The 21,088-nt window shown below is 37.0% G+C and overlaps 2 protein-coding genes across 2 annotated transcripts; one reads left to right on the forward strand and one right to left on the reverse strand.

Moving 5' to 3' along the window:
* Positions 1 to 6,266: 6,266 nt before the first annotated feature.
* On the reverse strand, positions 6,267 to 11,649 carry LOC125269503. Its single transcript, XM_048192396.1, has 5 exons — positions 11,481 to 11,649; positions 10,653 to 10,961; positions 10,415 to 10,471; positions 9,774 to 9,893; positions 6,267 to 6,723 (listed from the first exon to the last, which is right to left on the reverse strand). Exons 1-5 carry the CDS (start codon positions 11,530 to 11,532, stop codon positions 6,635 to 6,637), a joined length of 627 nt encoding a protein of 208 aa, XP_048048353.1. The 5' UTR covers positions 11,533 to 11,649; the 3' UTR covers positions 6,267 to 6,634.
* Positions 11,650 to 14,436: 2,787 nt separating this feature from the next.
* si:ch211-214p13.7 lies at positions 14,437 to 19,804 on the forward strand. The gene is made up of 4 exons (XM_048193069.1): positions 14,437 to 14,708; positions 14,921 to 14,943; positions 15,231 to 15,271; positions 19,316 to 19,804. Exons 1-4 carry the CDS (start codon positions 14,683 to 14,685, stop codon positions 19,493 to 19,495), a joined length of 270 nt encoding a protein of 89 aa, XP_048049026.1. The 5' UTR covers positions 14,437 to 14,682; the 3' UTR covers positions 19,496 to 19,804.
* The last annotated feature ends 1,284 nt before the right edge of the window (positions 19,805 to 21,088 follow it).

Raw genomic sequence — 21,088 nt, forward strand, 5'->3', positions numbered from 1 at the left:
TAAAAAAATCTACGGGGTATTTTGAGCTGAAACTTCACAGACACACTCAGGGGACACCTTGGACTTATATTACACCTTGTAAAAAAACATTCGATGGCACCTTTAAAATAATCATTACTGATGTACAGTGTTGGACCCCTTCCCTTTTACCCTTAAACCTACCCATACCCCCAAGCCTGTCCTTAACCTTACCCGTATCCCACCTCAATAGCATCACAAGTGTTTGCAATTCAACATGAATACAATAAGTAAATATTTTTTGGTGTAAGTACATAGTAGTTAAAGACAACTAATATAAAATGTGACCCATTTTCAGAGAATAACCTCAAAAACGTACATTCATAAAAAGGACAAGACAAACAACACGAGTGTCAGGATCCTGTCACCAAACCAAGAATACAATCAATCAAGGTGACAGGACCCTGAAAGGGAGGCACAAAGGAACCTTTGTCTAAACTGTAGTTTCTTTAGCATTGGTTGAAATGAACTTAATATGTATGTCTTAGTTTAATACATATATAATATCATTTGATACACATTTAAACTTTAGTTGAAACAAAGTATTTCTGTAAAGAGGCCTCACAGCACAGCACTGTTCTCAGTCTGACCTCTAGTGTTCAAAATGAGACTGACAATTTTACTCAAATCTGAATTGATAATGAAGAAAAAATGTGGTCAGTTTTCATCAAGAGATTTCATCAAGAGATCTTTTTGCCTTGGTCTTTCTCAAGTAGGAGTCCACACCACTATTAGGGTTCTTATAAAAAAAAAAAAAAACTGTTCATTCACCAAAATACAACAGAAGTCGAAAAGTAAGAATGAACAAACACAGTAGTGGTATTTTCTGTATTGACCCATTTAAGTGAGTCAGAACAAAAGATGGCTGCATAGATCAATGTTTACAGTAATTGAGATGATGACAAAAAAAGCATGTACACCAGTTTCCGCATAGCAGCCTTGACCAAAACACACCACAGATGTCATCTGGCCTCATCTATCATTTTCACCATACAGTATTCAGATTACTAAAACTAATTTAAATTTATTAGTCACTTTGTTGTTTTTATACATTATTTACTTTGTTGGTTAAAGGTTCAAAATAATCTTCACACATTTAATAAAGCACACAACTACAGCCTCCTCTAATGAGGTCAGTTAACCGCAGTTGCAAAATCACCACAGAACCACAGTTGCAAGCTGGGTGACATTGTCACTAGATGTGTTTGTTTGACCACCCCTGTGTTTGTTTGTTTGTCAAACAAGCCTTAGAAACCCTTACGGAACAAAAATATATGGGAATATACTGCAAAATATAATGCGATATATTACACATATCCATTTATGGGAAACTAGTGCTTATATTTTTTTAATATACTGCAATGTATGCATTGACCATGTACGGCTATATATTTATACATATTTTATATGTATAAATGAAGACAAAACTAGCATTACATTCATAAAGTTGTATCCTTTATTGTGTACATATATTGCACATATAAATGTGAATGTATTGTACACATATATACACTCATTCACAGAATGAGTTATAATCAGTGGTTACATCAGACTTCTAGTTCCCAGCATGCTTTGCTCCATGCTTTGACTGTTAAAGGAGAGTAAATGTTAAAATTAAGTGCTATTTCATGTGTTTTGCTCAATATTGATATAGGGGCAGATCTGTTAGTGTTTAAAGTTGTATTATTTGGGAATTTAAAAGGTTTTCTGGTATGTGTGAGTTTACCGTTGTGCTGAAGGGTAGAGCCTGTGGTTAGGTTTATGATTGGCTGAACACCATTAAGACTGTAATAACTTTATTTAAACAGTAACGGTTGTGCACAGTGATAGTCTATTTGGTAGAAACTTTAATACGTGCAGGTGTGCTTTTGTCAACTAACTTGAAAATATGGAACATTTAAAATTTAAATAATTATAAAATATAAGAAATGTGTTACATATATACATATATATATATATATATATATATATATATACATATATTTACAGTACAGAAGGGACAGAGACAACGTGAAACAGGTGAGTGATGTTTATTGGAGTGCGTTGTGATTGGGTGATGGTGGAGCCTGGTGTGTCTGTGACAATATTATGCATGCAGTACCATATCTGATCATATATAAAACTATATATTATGAAGTATATTACTGAATATAAAATTACATACATTATGATATATTAGTAAATATATGATCACATATTTTTCAATATATGAAAAGCGGCAATTCCTTATGTATTATTCAATATATTGTAATATATTTTTCTGTATATTTTCAAATATACTGTTAAATCATGTAATATATTGATCATTCATATATAGGGAAATGTAGTTTCTTTCCATAAGGGTTAGTTTGGTCTTGTAACAGTTGTACAGTGAGAGGAAACGTAAACATCAAGTGTGCAGATTTTCAAAGATAACTTTCAACTTATGAAGTAGGAAATTGAAAGCAAACTTCAAATATATAATCATACACATAACACACAATGCTTGCAACACCACACAGATCAGTCACATTTTATGTTATATGTCTTTAACTACGTACTTATAAAAAATGTTAGATACAATGTATTTATTTAGGCGTTCATTTTGTATTGCAAAACACTGTTATTGAGGTGGAATACGGGTAGGGCTAGGGACAGGTTTTGTGGTATGGTAATGTTTAAGGGTGGGTTAAGTTGTAAGGGATGGGTCAAAAGTGTAATTAGGGCCCGAACACCAATGTGAGGACCCTATTGTAATTGCTTAGTCAAATATTCTTCTTCTCCGTAATGAATAGCATTTTTGAGGGCCTAAACATGCTCGAAAACTCATGAAACTTTGCACACGCATAAGAAGTGGTGAAAAGTTATGTCTGATATGGGTTTCAGAATTAGGTGTGGCAAAATGGCTACAAAATTTCAATGTAACAGCCCAATACCTACAAAAAAGCCACTGGGTGCAAAATCTGAAAACATAACAGGAAGTGAGATATTTTGAATTTTCTCTGCAAATTTTTTGCCATTTCCAGTCGTTGTACTTTAACAAACTTCTCCTAGAGCTGTTATCAGATCAACGTCATATTTAGTGAGATAGAACCACTGTACTTACATGAACTGTTTCAAATATGTTTTTAGTACCTTTATGGATCTTGAGAGAGGAACTAGCCCTTTAAAGCATTCTATTATCATCATCATGAAACAGGAAGTTGTTGTAACTCGAGCATACAATGTCCAATCTGCCTCAAACTTTGCATGTTTTATAAGGGCCCTGGCCTGAAAGACATCTACATGCCAAAATTTAGTTATAGTCATAGCGCCACCAGCTGGTAGCAGGAAGTGTGGAAAATACAAATGACTGACGTAGTCCTCCTATATGTTACGTGACGTGTGTATCAAAAAGGCACAAGGACAAAGGTGAATATGAGGAGTAGTATTTACGGTGAGGGCCGGTGAGACGAGGAAGCCTGGTGGAGCAGGTTGGATGACGTGCCACAGTGGAGCTGAGGGCGCAATAAGCCGAGGCGAAACCGCCGAATCAAAGGACGCAGGTGGAGTCTGGGGTTCTGTGGCTGGAGGAGAAGACAGGGAATCCTCACGCCAAGGCCATACAGGAGACTGGAAGCCCTGCGGCGAATCTGCAGCACTGCAAGGAGACGGCTGAGGAGGAGATGAGGGGCAGACAGGAACCAGAGGAGTAGCAGCAGTAGAAATAGGTGGAGATATATAGGCCACAGGAGATACAGTGGGCACTGGAGAAATTTGAAGCACAGGAGATACAGGGGGTCACTGGAGATACTTGGAGTACAGGAAATACAGGGGTGAAAGACATAGGGGTGTCTGCAGCAAAAACCTCGGTAAACCAGTCTATTAAATCCTCTAAATAACCAATACGCTTCCCAGGGTCCATATTGTACTCACACGCAGCGGCGGGAGTGTGGGCGGGGCTTCCATCCTAGCCCTCAAGCTCCACAATACTCCCTCAGGGACGGACGTTGTTGCCGACTCGCGCACCTGGTCAGACATCAAATCGGGCTCTGGCTCCGGGGTAAAACACGGCTCAGCAGGGCTTACTGGCACTTTCTCCGCGGCGGGCGCAGGCTCCGTGTCTGCGGTGGAATCAGGCTTTAGGTCCGTCTGGCTGGACGTAAGCTGACTGGGCGCTGGGTTAGGTGGAGCGGTGCCAATAGGCTCTGCTGGGCCAATGGTGAATACCGAGTTGTTGTTTATTAGCACCCACTCCACACATGTGGCGAAATCTTCGCAAGGACCGCTCCCTGGGAGGCATGCCTGGTGAGGCTGGAGATGTAGAACACGCAGAGCGAGCGGTCAGGATGAGGCATGCCAACTCCAAAAAGTCCATGGTGTGTAACTCAAGGGAGCGGTCCTTCTGCTCCAGGCATAGTAGGGAAAAAGCAGGGTCCACGGTGAAAAAAAAGAAAAGAAAACAGCTCAAAAAATTAACTGTGTTGGTCCAACTGTGTTGGTCCGTTCTTCTGTTACGTGACATGTGTATCAATAAGGCACAACGACGAAGGCGAATTCGAGGAGTAGTATTTAATCACGGAATCAGGCAGGAAACACAATATACACATCTAACATAAACGGGAATGGACAAGCAATGAAGGAGAACACAAGGTATACATGAGGCAAACAAAGGGAACTTAACAAGATAATTAATGGGACACAGGTGAATCAAATAATTAATCAAACAGAATGGGGAAAACTAGGTCACAGAAAGCATGACACGTGACACTATATTTATATACTTGTGAATATCACCCACGGTGCTCTGTTTTCTTAAAGCCACCAGGCCCTTTCATCGCTGCTTGCAGCTTTAATTATAGATGTAATTACATGCTGTGTGGGTGAGAACATTCACCGCAAGGTGCTTCAATCTTTTAAAATATTCTCGTTATTGACACGTTCTTTAAAACCCCTTTCAAACATTCACCCTCATGCAGGAAGGGCGCATAAAAATATACGAAATATTCGAAAGAACAAGACAAATCAACTCAAAATAATCAACTCTAAATGATACAACCAATTAACTCAACATAATGAGACAAATTAAATCAAAACTGTGGTTCTCTGTTACAATACACAAATTTATACATAATACATATGTATATATACATGATACATATACAAAATTAACAAAATTACATACATCACATCCAAATCAATTCGCCACCACCGATAATAATAATAATAATAATAATAATAATAATAATTTCAAATACACTTCATACCTGTTAAGCACCAGTATTACACCTTGGCCGCTCTGGTTACCGGGGTTCTCGAGAGCGCTCATTTACAGAGATTAATTATAGATGTAATTGCATGCAGGTATTAATAATATAAGTACAATGTAAAAACATGTATGTATAATAAGTGCATTGTATAAAATGATTACTTTAACTGTTAGTACATATTAGTTAAAGTGGGACCCACAGAAAAGTAAGATAAAAAAATTGTTATAAAAATAGTTGCTAACAGATACCACAAATACACCATTTTGTTTCTCTGTGATGTTAATTTAAAGGGTTAGTTCACCCAAAAATGAAAATTCTGTCATTATTAATTACTCACCCTCATGCCTTTCCACACCCGTAAGACCTTCGCTAATCTTTGGAACACAAATTAAGATATTCTGATTAAATCCGATGGCTCAGTGAGGCCTGCATTCACAGCAATGACATTTCCTCTCTCAAGATCCATAAAGGTACTAAAAACACATTTAAATCGGTTCATGTGAGTACAGTGGTTCAATATTAATATTATAAAGCGACGAGAATATTTTTGGTGCACCAAAAAAAACAAAATAACGACTTATATAGTGATGGCCGATTGCAAAACACTGCTTCAGGAAGCTTCGGAGCATAAATGAATCAGTGTATCGAATCAGCGGTTCGGAGCGCCAAAGTCACGAGATTTCAGCAGTTTGGCAGTTTGACACACGATCCGAATCATGATTCGACACGCTGATTCATTATGCTCCGAAGCTTCCTAAAGCAGTGTTTTGAAATAGGCCATCACTAAATAAATCGTTATTTTGTTTTTTTTGGCGCACCAAAAATATTCTCGTCGCTTTATAATATTAATATTTATTATATATATTGAACTACTGTACTCACATGAACTGATTTAAATATGTTTTTAGTACCTTTATGGATCTTGAGAGAGGAAGTGTCATTGCTCCCTCACGGAGCCATCGGATTTCAACTAAAATATCTTAATTTGTGTTCTGAAGATGAACGAAGGTCTTACGGGTGTGGAACGGCATGAGGGTGAGTAATAAATGACAGAATTTTCATTTTTGGGTGAACTAACCCTTTAAAAGTAGCCATGCATTCTGACATTTTATACTATTTCACCCTCAGTGGTAAGCAAAGGTTTCATTGGTGAACTATCAACAATATCTACATTTAACACATAAGACAAAAACAAAAAACAATCACTTAACCATAAACCAAAAAAGTGTTCTCATTAAAGAATAAGGTTATATAAACTCTATAGGTTTTTGTTGAGGGACCAGGGTAATGGTAATGTCCAGTTAGGCCCACAGAAATGCGTCATCACTGAGGTAGTTTATGCGCTGCAGTATTATCATGGGTTTTTATCTCTTTGCTATAGGGGGCCTTTATCTGTTTTTATTATCTGGCATCCTTCTGCCCACCTGTGACCTTTTATTTCCTTGAATTATTGTGTTATTGGCATAGATGTGTTCTTCTGCAAAACAGAGCCAAAACAAAAATCTGATTAGGTAGTGGCATTTCAAATTATTATTTTATATGATTATGCATTTTTAAATAAATACTGTGGGGGTTTTTTTTCACTGTGTTCTTTTCCTGTTTTGCCTGCCTTAGAAGCCATTTACTCAACACCATTTTCAACTAAAAACGGAAAACTTATGAATTTTAGCTATTCATTTACACAACAACAGCGTTTTGGGGGTGTGAATACTTTTGAAAATGTGTTTCAAAGTGAATGTTTTTGAAAATGATACCATTATCATCTCCGTGTAAACAAAAAAAAACACAAATCTCTGAAACATTGATGGCATGTACATGCATATTACGTGTTTAGTCTATAAGCATGCGTGTTTGGCGCGAGTGCTCTGTAAAAGATTGTGTATGTGCGCAGGCGCATAGTCTTTCTTTACAAAGTCACATCGCCAACTACTGACCTGGCATGCATAATGCAGCGTTTTTAGTCATTTCCACATATCCTTGTAAATGGGGATCTTTTTGATAACGTTGTCATCTGTACAAAGAAAAAACTTTTCAATTTTTAGTACATTGTTGTCATGTAAATGTACCCTTAGTTCTCTAGTTAGTTTCCTTGGTTGTTAATCAGTTCCCACAACTGTTCTGTTTATCTTTAATTTTACTCCCCATGTATTTAAGCCCTGTGTTTTGTTCAGTTCTTTGTCCAGTATAATAAATGTTAATGTGATTGCAAGTTATTCTCCTGCGATCTCCTGAGTTTTGTTTTTAATTTATTAAAGACTGTTTTTGTTTCTCCACTCAGACAGAGGGGTTTTGGATTACAATCATACAAATATATAATGTGAATTCAGCTGTTACATGAAACATGGCCTTAATTGAATCACCGCAAAAACTTTGTGCGACCTACCGCTGTGATGTCTCATGCAGACTGGGAAGCAGCAAAGTGCGTCAACACCCCAAGTCAGCATGGCGGCAGGAAACCCCAAATATGGTCATGGCAAGTGGAATCACAAAATAATTGTCTAAATACATAACTGCTACATTCGCACATACATAAGTTCTTGCATAATTTTTTTCGTTAATTCTTAGTTTTTGCCTTGATAATAGAAAATATGAGCTAGGCATCATGTATGACAGTCAAAAATGAGATATGAGCTACAAAATGACCAGATCCTGCCATTAGCTATATAGAAGACATATCTTGTATGTATAGGGCATATATATGGATATGAAGAAGCAATACAGGAGACCTATATTTCCTGTATATGCACATATATGCACCTCAATTTTGCCTATATGTGGCATATATACACATATATGCAGTATATATACGCATATATGCAGCATATATATAGCATATATGCAGTATATATGCGCATATATGCAGCATATATATTATCATATATGTGCATATATGCAGCATATATGTACATATACACTGCATATAGGTTTCATATATGCGCATATATCCACATATAGGTTCTTTCCATGTGGGAAATTAAGATATTTTAGTTGAAATCCGATGGATCCGTGAGGCCTCCATAGGGAGCAATGACACTTCCTCTCTCAAGATCCATAAAGGTACTAAAAACATATTTAAATCGGTTCATGTGAGTAAAGTGGTTCAGTATTAATATTATAAAGCGATGAGAATATTTTTGGTGCGCCAAAAAAACAAAACAAAATAACGACTTATTTAGTGATGGCCGATTTCAAAACACTGCTTCAGGAAGCTTCGGAGAAGCTTAATGAATCAGTGTGTCGAATCCGCAGTTCGGAACGCCAAAGTCACGTGATTTCAGCCGTTGGCAGTTTGACACGCGATTCGAATCATGATTCGATACACTGATTCATTTGTGCGCCGAAGCTTCCTGAAGCAGTGTTTTGAAATCGGCCATCACTAAATAAATCGTTATTTTGTTATTTTGAGCACCAAAAATATTCTCGTCACTTTATAATATTAATATTGAACCACTGTACTCACATGAACCGATTTAAATATGTTTTTAGTACCTTTATGGATCTTGAGAGAGGCCTCACGGAGCCATCGGATTTCAACTAAAATATCTTAAAGGTCCCGTTCTTCGTGATCCCATGTTTCAAACTTTAGTTAGTGTGTAATGTTGTTGTTAGAGTATAAATAAAATCTGTAAAATTTTAAAGCTCAAAGTTCAATGCCAAGCGAGATATTTTATTTAACAGAAGTCGCCTACATCGAACGGCCAGTTTGGACTACATCCCTCTACTTCCTTCTTTAATGACGTCACTAAAACAGTTTTTTGACTAACCTCCGCCCACAGGAATACACAAGAGTTGCGTTTGTAGAGTGTGTTTGTCGCCATGTCGTCGAAACGCTGTTATTTTCATCCCGCAGTCCAATCACCGGGTCTGATTCCGGCTCAAATTGATAGGGTAAAATTAAAGACATGTTTACAATAACACTGAGCGCGTGCATCTCCACGTTATGGTAAGAGGCGTGACCTTTCCGGGCAAGGTTAGCTAAGCTGCTGTCGAATCACAACACAGGAACCGCTGGCACAATCAGAACTCGTTACGTATTTCTGAAGGAGGGACTTCATAGAACAAGGAAGTCATCAGCCCGTTTTTATGACAGTGGAAACAGCGGTATACAGATAAGTAAATTATGTGAAAAATACTGTGTTTTTTTACACGCGAAACATGAACACGTTATATTGCACACTATAAACACAATCAAAGCTTCAAAAAACCACGAAAAACGGGACCTTTAATTTGTGTTCCGAAGATTAACGAAGGTCTTACGGGTGTGGAACGACATGAGGGTGAGTAATAAATGACAGAATTTTCATTTTTGGGTGAACTAACCCTTTATGGACCAAATTTCTGGATAGTAGAAGTTTTGTCATTTTGGAGCATTACCACACTAGTTCACATTGACATTCATTATAATGGAAATAAGGAAAGAAAGATATGGTATAACATGAGGGCGAGTAAGTAATGCTTTGAAAACCTTTTAATTTGAACTATGATTAGTATTTTCAGTGATAAATTATAAAATACAATAACACTAACCTGAAGTGCAGCAACACTTTTTTCTACATTTGAAGATGAAAATAGTGGCTACAATTAAAATGACTGCAAGTGCTGAGCACACAAGTATTGTGATCAATGCTGTGGCAGGAACGCCGGACTCTACAACGAAAGAAAAAGAAAGAAAACAAAATGTTCATGAGCAACAATCTGTATGGTGTATGTAAATATTCAGCATTGTCCAGTACATTGTAGTGTCATATTAACAATGCCTACAGGGTGATCAGAAACGACTTGCATAGTTACTGTGAGGCAAAGTATGATAGATACTTCCTCAACATAACCTTGTGCTGTTCTGTTTGTTTTATAATAATGTAAAAATTTTATTCAGGCTTTGAAATGAATGAATGAATGAATTAATCAATGAATAAATCAATGTATGAATCAATCAATGATATTGATATGATATGAATTTACTACTCATTTTTCATGGGGAAGTGGCATAATGCTTTGCAGTTGCATAATGGCCACTCATTTTAAAAGTCTTTGTTATGTATGTTTAGGTGAATGAGCAAAGTGTGGGAAGATTGAATCAACATTTTCTTTCAGAAAAAGGCTTATATGAAGAGTGGTATGTGCCTTTAATTGAATGTTCACGTTAAATGAAGTGAATGAAAAAGTACCTGATGGTTTCACTGTTGCGGTGTACAGTGTGCTGTTTGGAGGTTCAGTCTTCAAGTCTTCGGCAGAGAAAACAAATGATTATTACAAAAACAACAACAAAAAACACATCCCTTACAGAATGCATTGATGATATTGTTATTGACTAGCTTCTGCCAGAGATATTTACTCTACTATCCTATTGTCTTATTGTCAAGAGAAATGATCTTGAGTTATCCGTAAGATAGAAAACCAAGGTACCATTATGTACTTGAAGAAAAATCTGCTCTATCTGCATCTTATGATCATGGAAAATGATGGTGCAAGAGTAATTCCCAGAGTCTTCATCTTTTATATCTTCAATGTGAAGTGTACCATTCTCCATTATTTGCATCCCAGTCCTCTTGCTGAAAATTTTTGAATGCTGTTGTTTATTTAAATTGATCCTGGCCAGCAGGATGGTTTTGTTGATTGTGTGGTATTTCCATTCAATTGAATTAATTTTCCTCAATGGAAATTCAGGGAGAGGAAACATTACAGTCTGTCCCTTCGGTATGGATGTGTGTACACCTTTTACAAGAGAAAGGATCAAGTTATTAATTGATTTCAGTTAAAAGTTCTTAAAAGAAACATTTTTTCTTAGTGTGAAGAACATTTTAATATTCTAAAGAATCTTATTCCACTATAAAGAACCTGCAATGGAAAGTGGATGTTTTTCATTGACCACAGATGCCAGTAAAGAACCTTTTTTAACCATTTTAAGAAAGTAGAAAAGCAACTCTGTAACTTCATCTCTGTAGTCAAATGTTCCCCTGAAACACTGTTGATCCTAAATAATGTGTGAAATACATCTTCTTTGACCTATGAAGATTGTTGATTTCTATGAAAAACAGCATATCATCACCTTTAGTACTACTGAACAGCATCCTATTTTAGAAGAAAAAATAATAAATTGCGCTCTGAATAAAGATTATGAGATACATGCAGCAATTGTTTCATTAAACAGTGAGACAGGCTGTCATAAAACAATATTTAATGTTTAACCATAACCCAACTTAAAAATAATATACATAAGAGTGTAACTCTCACCCAAAGTAAACTGCAAGAGAGTAAAGAAGATGATGCACTGATAATTTTTCATCCCCGCTGAAATCCACCATAAAGAAACGTGTCTGACATCAAGGATAAAGTTGCCAAATACTTGCTGTCTTAGACTGTTCAACAAAAGTTTGCTCTACTTTTATAACATCCTGCTGGCACAAAGAGCTACAAAGTTGAGGTGGTATAGAGTGGGGCAGGGATGACGTATTTTTGTAGGCCAAAACCCGGAAACAAGTTCGCATTCGTTTTCAGTGAGTTTTTAAAATAGGGTTAAATGCTTCAAATAAGGTTTATGGTGAACACAAGCTCAAGATATTTCCACATTTTATTCTACAATATAAAATACATCAGTAATACTCTCCTGTGACTTTTTGAAACTTCGTCTTGTAAAAGGCGGTTGCTAACAAGTGGCAAAATGAAAAGTTGTTGGGAACATTAAATAACATCTGCTGAACAGGTAAACTCATCTACTCACTAGTCCGATTTCAAAGCCTCATTGTGTTTTTAATCTCGCTCTTCAACAAGGAAATGTTTTCAAACAAAGCCTGAAAGAGTTGTCGGAAGCTTAACATTGAAATCATGTGACCAAGGTGTTGTTAGTTTATAGCCTTTAGCTTTTGACTTCTGTATAAAAGTTGTGTTAATTTGTGAAGATTATCATGATGAACAAAACGTGTAAAAATCATAAGACTTTGTTTGTCACAGAGTTTATTTACTGCAATAATCCAAAAGCCTGGAAAATGGAAAAATCTTACTGGGTTTTTGTCGAGGGAACCAGGATGATGCTACTATAGCTTCTGGGTTGGCCTACAAAAATATGTCATTACTAGCACTCATTTACTTGTATACTCCTTTTTTTAGGAGCCAAGCACCGAAGGTGTGTAGGCCCCTATTGTATACATTGGCATACTTCTTCTTCTTCTTTTTCTTCTTCCGCTATTGAGTCTATGGCAGCCCATAGAACCGCTTGCGGGAAAGTTGTGATACAGATAGAGGACAGCCTGAACTGTCACCATACCAAATTTGGAGTCTCTAACTCAATCTCTCTAGCGCCACCAACTGTCCAAATTTGCACTCATGTTTATGATAATAACTTTTGAACCGTAAGGGCTAGAAACAAAATTCTTTTTCCTCCAACTCCTCCTAGGCTGTTGCTCTGATTTTCATGAAAATTGAACCAGATCATCTTCAGACCATGCCGACAAAAAGTTATGGTATTCAAGTCAACTTGTTAAACCGTTTTCGAAATTTTATGTACCGCTTGCGAAAATAGATAAGGCTTTATCTCCTCAGCGCTTTATTGTATTCTGACCAAACTTGGTACATGCCATCACAAGCATGACCTGAGGTTACGTGCTGTGTTTCACCTTCTGGTCAGGAGATATGAAAAATTACTATTTTTGCTTATAACTTTTAAACAGTTTGCCCCAAAAATTGTAAAATGCTGTATTTTATGAACGCACTAGCATATCGTTACGAAACTCGGCATGGGTCTTCGGCACCATACCCTGACAGTACCCTGACAGTTTTGGGGTAAAAGTTTAAAAATGCTAATAACTTTTGAAAAAAATATCCTATTGTAATGAAACTGGTCATAATGTATCGAATAAGTCATGCCGAGAACATAGATACAAATTTTTCCATAATCGGCCAAACTTCCTATCTGCCATTTTGTTTTTCTTTAAAAAAACGTAATTTTTCTAAATCGTCCTAGACTGTTTGTCCATTTTTCACCAAAATTGAATTGTATCATCTTCAGATCATGCCAGCACAAAGTTACGGTTTTCATTAGATGATTTTCAATAGATGAAACCGTTTTCAAATACCGCAGCAACAAAGTTAAGGCATGGTGACAAAATGACTCTTGAGGCTGTACCTTTACAATGCTTTGACATTGACATCAAACTTTGCATGTGTCAATGTCACCTCACTCTGACCACAACACATAGTGATATACAATTAAATCATTAATGATCTTAAAAAATGATCTTAATAGGGCTTTAATTATTCATTTCAACAGTTGGTCTGATGCGCCCAGCCATGTTGGCATGACTTATCATGCCTTCTTTTTGCTTGGCTCCTTATTGGCTGTTTGCATCTATTGTATATTTTTAACTTTGAGTGTTTTCATACTGACCCCTACAGGGCTAAGGATGACAGTGCAAAGAAAGCGCCTCACACTGCTTATCTGATGGAATCTCATGCTTATCACAAAATCGAAAAAAAAAAAAAAAAAAAGCATTTTATGTTCTTCATTGAGCTTAAAGCATAAACGTATAGGTGGATTGCAAAAGAAAGCCAATGATATTTATAAATAATAATGCAAAGTAGTTCATGTTAGAGAGTATTATCTACCTTGTGGTCTCAAAGGAAATGCTTAACTTCCTGTGCCTAACAAGCATCAACTGTCAGAAACCAAAAACCAAACAAAAATCATATCTTATATCTTTGAACACACTTTGAGGATGTAATGTTTTTCATGGTGGAACTATAATAGCTATTAATTTAAAGACACTATGAATAATTGTGTTGTTAGCATTTTATACATTGACAGACAGGCCTATATATATATATATATATATATATATATATATATATATATATATATATATATATATATATATATATATATATATGAAAGAGGAATCAACAACAATTCATAGATAGTTTTGGGGAACTTGTTTTCCAACTACTCACCTAAATGAAAAAATACATCAGACACTGTATTGCTTGTTTTTCCTGGTGACAGCTATTTGCATACATGTGTCATATGGAAGATTAGTGAAAATAATTGAATAGCAGATGAGTCACAGAAGAGTTGTCGTGGAATAGCAAATAACACACACATAAAACTGATATGAGATAGCAGAAATACCACTAATAGAGGTGTAAAAGTGCACACATGAAAATGAGTGTGTCTTCATGACATGCACTCAGAGGCAAATGAAAACCACAAAACACAGGAAATACAAACGAAATACAAGCAGGCTGTTTGACCGCTTTACACTGAATCACTCTCTTCATCCCTCTCTTGTTTTACTACATCTGTCCTCTCACAACTTATTCTCTCTGATTGGGGTGGAAACTCTGGTTTCAGACTACACTGGCAATTTCGGCAGTCTGCAATTTGTGGTTGTAGCTTCAGTTTTTATACTGCGGCAAAACAAACCACACTGAGCTTGTTGGAACTATGGGAAATTTAAGCTGCAAGCGAAGGTAGGACATCTATAGAGCTTGATCATTTACTGAGAGTTCTGTTTTATTAGTAGCATTACTGGGACTTAGTAAGTAATCTAAAATAAATAAATTGTTTATTATGGTGTAAAGTCTATGTTTATGTTGTAAAGCCTAAGTGTATGTAAATGTTTTGGAAACGGAAAATTGCATTGTGTATTGACTTTACTTAATTTACATATTTTTATCCTCAGGAAGAAGAAACATGAAAGCGCTGGTAAGCAAATTTATCAATTAATATACTCTGAAATCGCATGTTCCAGCTAATGCATTAATAAGGAAGTGTCTTTTTACTTGATCAGTCAAACCTTTGGTACAGATACAAAGATTCTTTCAGTTTTATGTCAACGTTCATGTGGTTCACACTAAATGCAACACTTCAGTAGCTGACAGTTTTGTGACGATGTACTTTGAAGGACAGCTATATGATAATCATTGTGTACTCTGAATGGCTACACTGTGAAGTGACTGTTTCTTGACATGTACTTTGCATGTTTTATCTAGAAGATAATGACCATCAGAGAGAAACGACAGCAGGCACACGGGTAAGAATTCCAATAAGTCATAATGTTTTATAGGAGTTTAAAGGGTTAGTTCACTTTCAAATAAAATTTATCCCAAGCTTTACTCACCCTCAAGCCATGTCTTTCTTCTTTCTGATGAACACAATCGAAGATATATTAATAAATATCCTGACGCATCTAAGCTTTATAATGGCAGATAGCGGGTTCAATATGGAAGGCGGTCTGGCGGAAACTTGATATTTTACTTCATAACTTGTTTTTTTCTACACAAATGCATTACTTCACTTCAGCAGGCCTTAATTACCCCCGGAGCTGTGTGGAACATGTTTATGATGGATGGATGTGGATGTGAAGGCACTTTCTTCAGCTCATAATCGTTGATCCCGCTCACTGCCATTATAAAGCTCGGATGCATAAGGATATATATTAATATTTCTCAGATTGTGTTCATCAGAAAGACATATACAAAAAAGTCATATACACCTAGGATGGCTTGAGGGTGAGTAAAGTATGGGGTAATTTTCATTTGAAAGTGAACTAATCCTTTAATAGACTGCTTATTTGACTCTTAAATCATCTTGTTCTGTCTTTGCTATTGTAGTTAAAACTAAAATAATACATTTAAGCTGTACAATTAAAATTACATTTTCATTTCATATACATGTATTCAGTATATCGCCCTTCCTTTTATATCTGTAGTACTGAAGTTCAAATTTGCACATCTGATAACATCTTGTTACAACATAAGTGTGTTAGTTTAGATCTTGTGTCAGTTTCATTACAGGTGTTTTTGGTTCCTTCTCCAAAAAAAAAAAAAAAAAAAAAACGGTTGATGATGTGTTGGCTTGTTTTGCATTTTGGGGCTTCATGAAGGGTGATCTGAATGAGTCTTTTTAATGTAATATTCAAATGATAAACATTTAGTCACAATGGTTTTTCCTGTTACTCCAAAATGATGCTACCAGTGTGACAGAAATAGAATCCAGGTGGGAAAGTATGTCATTTGAGGTTAAACTTACGATACATTGATGACGCTGGTACAAGCATTTAAAGGAAATTAAACAAATAGAAATCTTCAGTGCATTCAATGCAAAATGTATAAATGTACATATTTTACAATGTTGATAAAAGGATGTTTGGATCAACCCAATTGAAATCTTCAGTGCCATGTTAAATTCATAAATTAACTAATACAGTACTTTAGAAAAATGTACACTGTACAATTAATTGGGGTACTTGTTCCTTAAAAAAGACTACTGACCTCAAGCCTTTAGAAAAGACATAGACTTACAGTATGTAATGTTCCTTTGTATAATGCTTCCGCTGTGTAATTGTATGAGATGATTCATTCATTTTGTGCTGTAATTTTACATTGCGTAAAATTACATATAAATGGCCACACTTAACCTCTTGGAAAGTTTCAAATACTACTTTATCTTTCAAAAGCATTTTTCTCTATTCAAGAATTAAAGTACGTTTAGCACTGAAGTCAAAGGTGTCTCAGTCATTTGCAGTAGGCACTTCCAAAAGAAAGGTGGTTTCTGACCAACTTCCAAGGCACAATAACATTATTTATAAATAAAAGTACATACAAAATATGTAAAATATAAAATTGTATTTATATTTTACTCAATTCTAGTTTTATCTAGCCAAAACATAGTTGAGTGAAACAACACTATACTTAGGCGGGGCTGAAACTCGTTGTCACAGGCTATATCTAAGGAACTTTAGGTCCAATTACACAAATGTGTGTTTTCTCTGACTGTGTTTTGTATGATGATTTCAAACATGTATTTCAAAACCCTCTTAAAGTAAAAGTCATGCAAAAGTTATGCAACCTTGTTTCCCTGACAAGGGAACAAGACACTGCGTCATATGCTGACAGTATGGGGACGTGTCCATGGAACCCAGTGTCTGAAGCATGTGTGAAATTGCAACATCGCATTCCTTTCATAGAGAAACAGGGTTACATACATATGTAACCCTAAGACTTTGCATTTTGAAGGAACTTGACACTGTGTCAGATACTGATGCAATGAGGACTGTGGCAAGTAGGGTGGGGCCAAGAGCCATGGGAACGGAGCGAGGCTGGTGGTACGAGTGTTAATGAGCGCCACACTGGTGTCCCAAAGTCCCAAGGAGGAGCTCCAGAAGGATAAAAAGAGGAGTGATGACAGTGAAGGCCTGGGACATTGTGTTTTGTTATGTTTACAGTATATGTGGCAGTCATCTGTGAGGTGCTGTCGCTTTACTTTCATTTTGTTGTTTCTTTATTTTGTGATTAAAGTTTTAAGTTGATCGTTTGCCGAATTCCGCCAACTTCTTCCTTGAGCCTTTAACATTGCTACATTGGTGCTGAAACTTTGGAGAAATGTGGATCGTGCTGTTAAAGAGCCCTCACGACTGTGGGGAATCTGCTGTGTTATCGAGCAGGACTGAGTGAGCAGAACCTGCAGCCATGGATGCTCGAGGCGGTGAGCTGGAGTGACTTGATGGAGGGACGGACAAACTCGCTGCAGTCTGACCTGGGTTGTGGAGGGGTGGCTGAATTCCAAGAGGGAACGGAAAGGTCTCCCTGACATTTGCCTGAGGCCGGACCCTGTTGCTGTCCGCCTTGATGGTGAGGGGAAGGGAATGGGGGAGGAGCCATCGCTGTCCACCAGAGGCAGAGGAGTCAGAAGGACACCGAGGGGTATCCATCGAGGGTTATCCAGCGCCACCGGCAGGCATCACGGAGGAGGTGCCTACGATTGGTGATGGGGTATGTGGCAAGCAGGGCGGGCCGAAAGCTGCGGGAATGGAGCGAGGCTGGTGGCGTGAGTCCTAATGAGCATCACCTGCGTGCCACACCAGTCTCGAGTGGCTTGTAGGAACTCCAGAAGGATAAAAGATAGAGTGACAACAGTGTAGGATGAGAGAGAACCAGGCCTGGGACATTTATGTTGTGTTGTGTTTTGTTATGCTTATATGCGGCAGTCGCCCGTGAGGGGCTGTCGCTTTACTTTAATTTTGTTGTTTGTTTATTTGGTGATTCAAGTTTTAAGTTGAACGTTGGCCAGTTCCCACCTCCTTCTTCGCCTAAAATAAACCTCCTTACAAGGCTGTTAATAGCCACTAAGCCATGCCTTCTCAGAGGCACCAGAAGGTTGGACCCTCCACACCTTATTCCCTCATGGGATCTCTGTGTGGTCTTGCAAGGCCTACAGAAAGCTCTTTTTGAGCCCCTGGGGTCAGCTGAGCTTAGGGCCCTCTCAATGAAGATGGTGCCCCTGACCACGCTCACCTACATCATGAGGGTTGGGGACCCCCAGGCATTTCTCTGTCAGATTCTGCCTTGAGTTCAGTCCGGTATACTCTCATGTGATCCTGAGACCCCAGCCAGGCTATGTGCCCAAAGTTCCCACTACCCCTTTTAGGGACCCACCGCAGAGAATTCTTTCCATATGTGGTACTTCCTGGTGGGTAAGTCCATGTGATGTAAGTCCACATGTTATAGACAGCGCAGGCTTCCGTGTTCTACGTCAGAATGCTGACTCATTATTGGCCGGCTCCTGCGTCAGCATCACATGCATGCGTCAATGCTGCTCACGTGAACAGCGTCGGCCAATAATGAGTGTTCTGACATAGAACCTGGAAGCCTACACTGTCTATACAATGCAAACAGCATTGGAGAGTGACAGGGAAGAGATTATTATTGCATAGATTGTTTTTTTTAACCATAAGGTGACACCACCCTGATTTCTTATTTAGGCCACACAACATGATAAAAATAGATATACAACTTTTTCTTTTATCTTTATTATGGAAGTTGTGGGGAAACAAACAAACAAACAAATAAATAAAGTTTTATGATAAAAAAAAAAAATTTAATTTAAACTAAAACAGATAATAAATAAGAAAAGTTCACTGACAGTTTCTCTGACAGTTCCTCATTGTTATACACAGAGTAAACATGAGTGCTGTGGCATTCATCACGCACTAATGGACACTGAAAGTTTTTCAAATGCCAGATAAAATACTTCCTCAGCATAATTTACATGCTTGTGTTATCTCTCTGACCCACAGACAGAAGATGTCCTCTATGCTTCAATTGACCACACTACCATCAATCCAGAAAGGCACATTCGAGATCTGGAGGACAACGATTGTGATTATGCCCTTGTAAATCTCCCTCAAAACACAACAGACATAAGCATGCACAAAAGCAACGAGGACTGTTCAGATGATTATGTGCTCATGGGCTGAGCATTGAAATGGCTGAAATCAGCACATTCAACCAGAATGGACATCTGAGATACACAAACACAACTTTAAACGCTTGTTGACTTTGTATTGATGAGTTTGCAATGATATTAAGTTTTTATTATTATTATTAATCATTTTATTTTATGGAGGCTTTCATTTCAGATATGTTTTTGTCACTGCATATTTACAACATGAAGTATAACATATTAACTTTTTTTTGTATTTGTATTTTAATGCTTTGTATGTAATAACTGCCTTTATGTGCATAATGAATAAATGTCCATCTTCCTGTATGTGTATGTGTTATGTATTATAAAGTGATTTTAATAATGAAACTCAAGAGAGATTTTTTCCCAATGATGAATGCTCAAATCTGATTGTTTGACCAACGCGATCTTTCTCTTTCAAACGTACACACATACTGTATAGTACGGACAAACACTCGCACAGAAATGTTTTGTCAGCACTACTCTGATGAATTAATCAGTAAAATAGTTTAGCAACTTAAAGGATACATGACTCAAGGTAATAACTGTGCGGTTCTTGTGGTGGATAAACTTATAGTTTCGCTATTAGTAGAGACAGTGTTGTCGTGAGAGATGCACAGACTCGGGTAGGCTAATTCACATATGCTTATTCTCTATCCCTCTCTCTCTCTCTCTCTCTAACTGCATTAATAACTGTATCAACGGTATTATTCTGCTATCAAGGCTCAAGCCTTCGGTTACTAGTTCTGAAACTACATTTTGGAATTAGCAACGGACGCTTGGGATGAGATGCGTAAGAAATTAGTCCCACACACAAGAGTGTTTTAAGGACAAAACCTGACAAATGTCTTGAAATACAACATCGGAACAGTGTCGTAAGATGTGGTAACCGTAGTATAAGCGAAATAATTGACTCCGCTTCGCATTGTGGCCGCATTACCACCTCGGGTGTGCATTATTTTCTAAGAATTCAACAGCCTGTCGTCAATTATTCCTTACTTAATCAACAATTTGTGCTTTTAAATTTTGAAAAGCCAAAAATGGACTGTTTATTGGCAGAATATGTTGTGTCAACTTACTCCATTTAGCATGACGTGTTCAGTGAACTCTTTTTTTCTTAGTCAGTAATGGTAGAAATGTCCAAATGACTTTTCTCGAACAAAGCCAAGATACCTGTATATGAATCAATTCTCAAAAATAAATCTACAATGAGAAATAGTCACTGAAGTAAAAATTGTGAGAAGTAGCCACAAGAAGTTTCTTCAAAATATATAAATAGCGTTAAGATTTTAAAAAAATCACAATGACCAAATATTGAACTTTTGCTTGTGTTTTACACCCCTGTTAATGTATAGCTTTCATAGAGATTCCAATAAAATTATTCTACCAATAAACAACCACTAGAGGGAGCAATATGTTTTTCATGTTGTATGGTATTGTAGAGCGTGATAGTAGAAGTAGATCGAGGGACAAAGGTACAAAGCTTTAAGATCTAAATTTGGATCAGATGAAAAATAACACTGTCATAGTTCTTGGGGAATCCCACGACAAAAAAAAAAAAAAAAGAAGGTGATCGGCATCCCACCAGTTTCAGTTTCTGCAGGAG

This window comes from Megalobrama amblycephala, linkage group LG6, assembly GCF_018812025.1.
Source record: "Megalobrama amblycephala isolate DHTTF-2021 linkage group LG6, ASM1881202v1, whole genome shotgun sequence".
NCBI classification, from domain to species: domain Eukaryota; kingdom Metazoa; phylum Chordata; class Actinopteri; order Cypriniformes; family Xenocyprididae; genus Megalobrama; species Megalobrama amblycephala.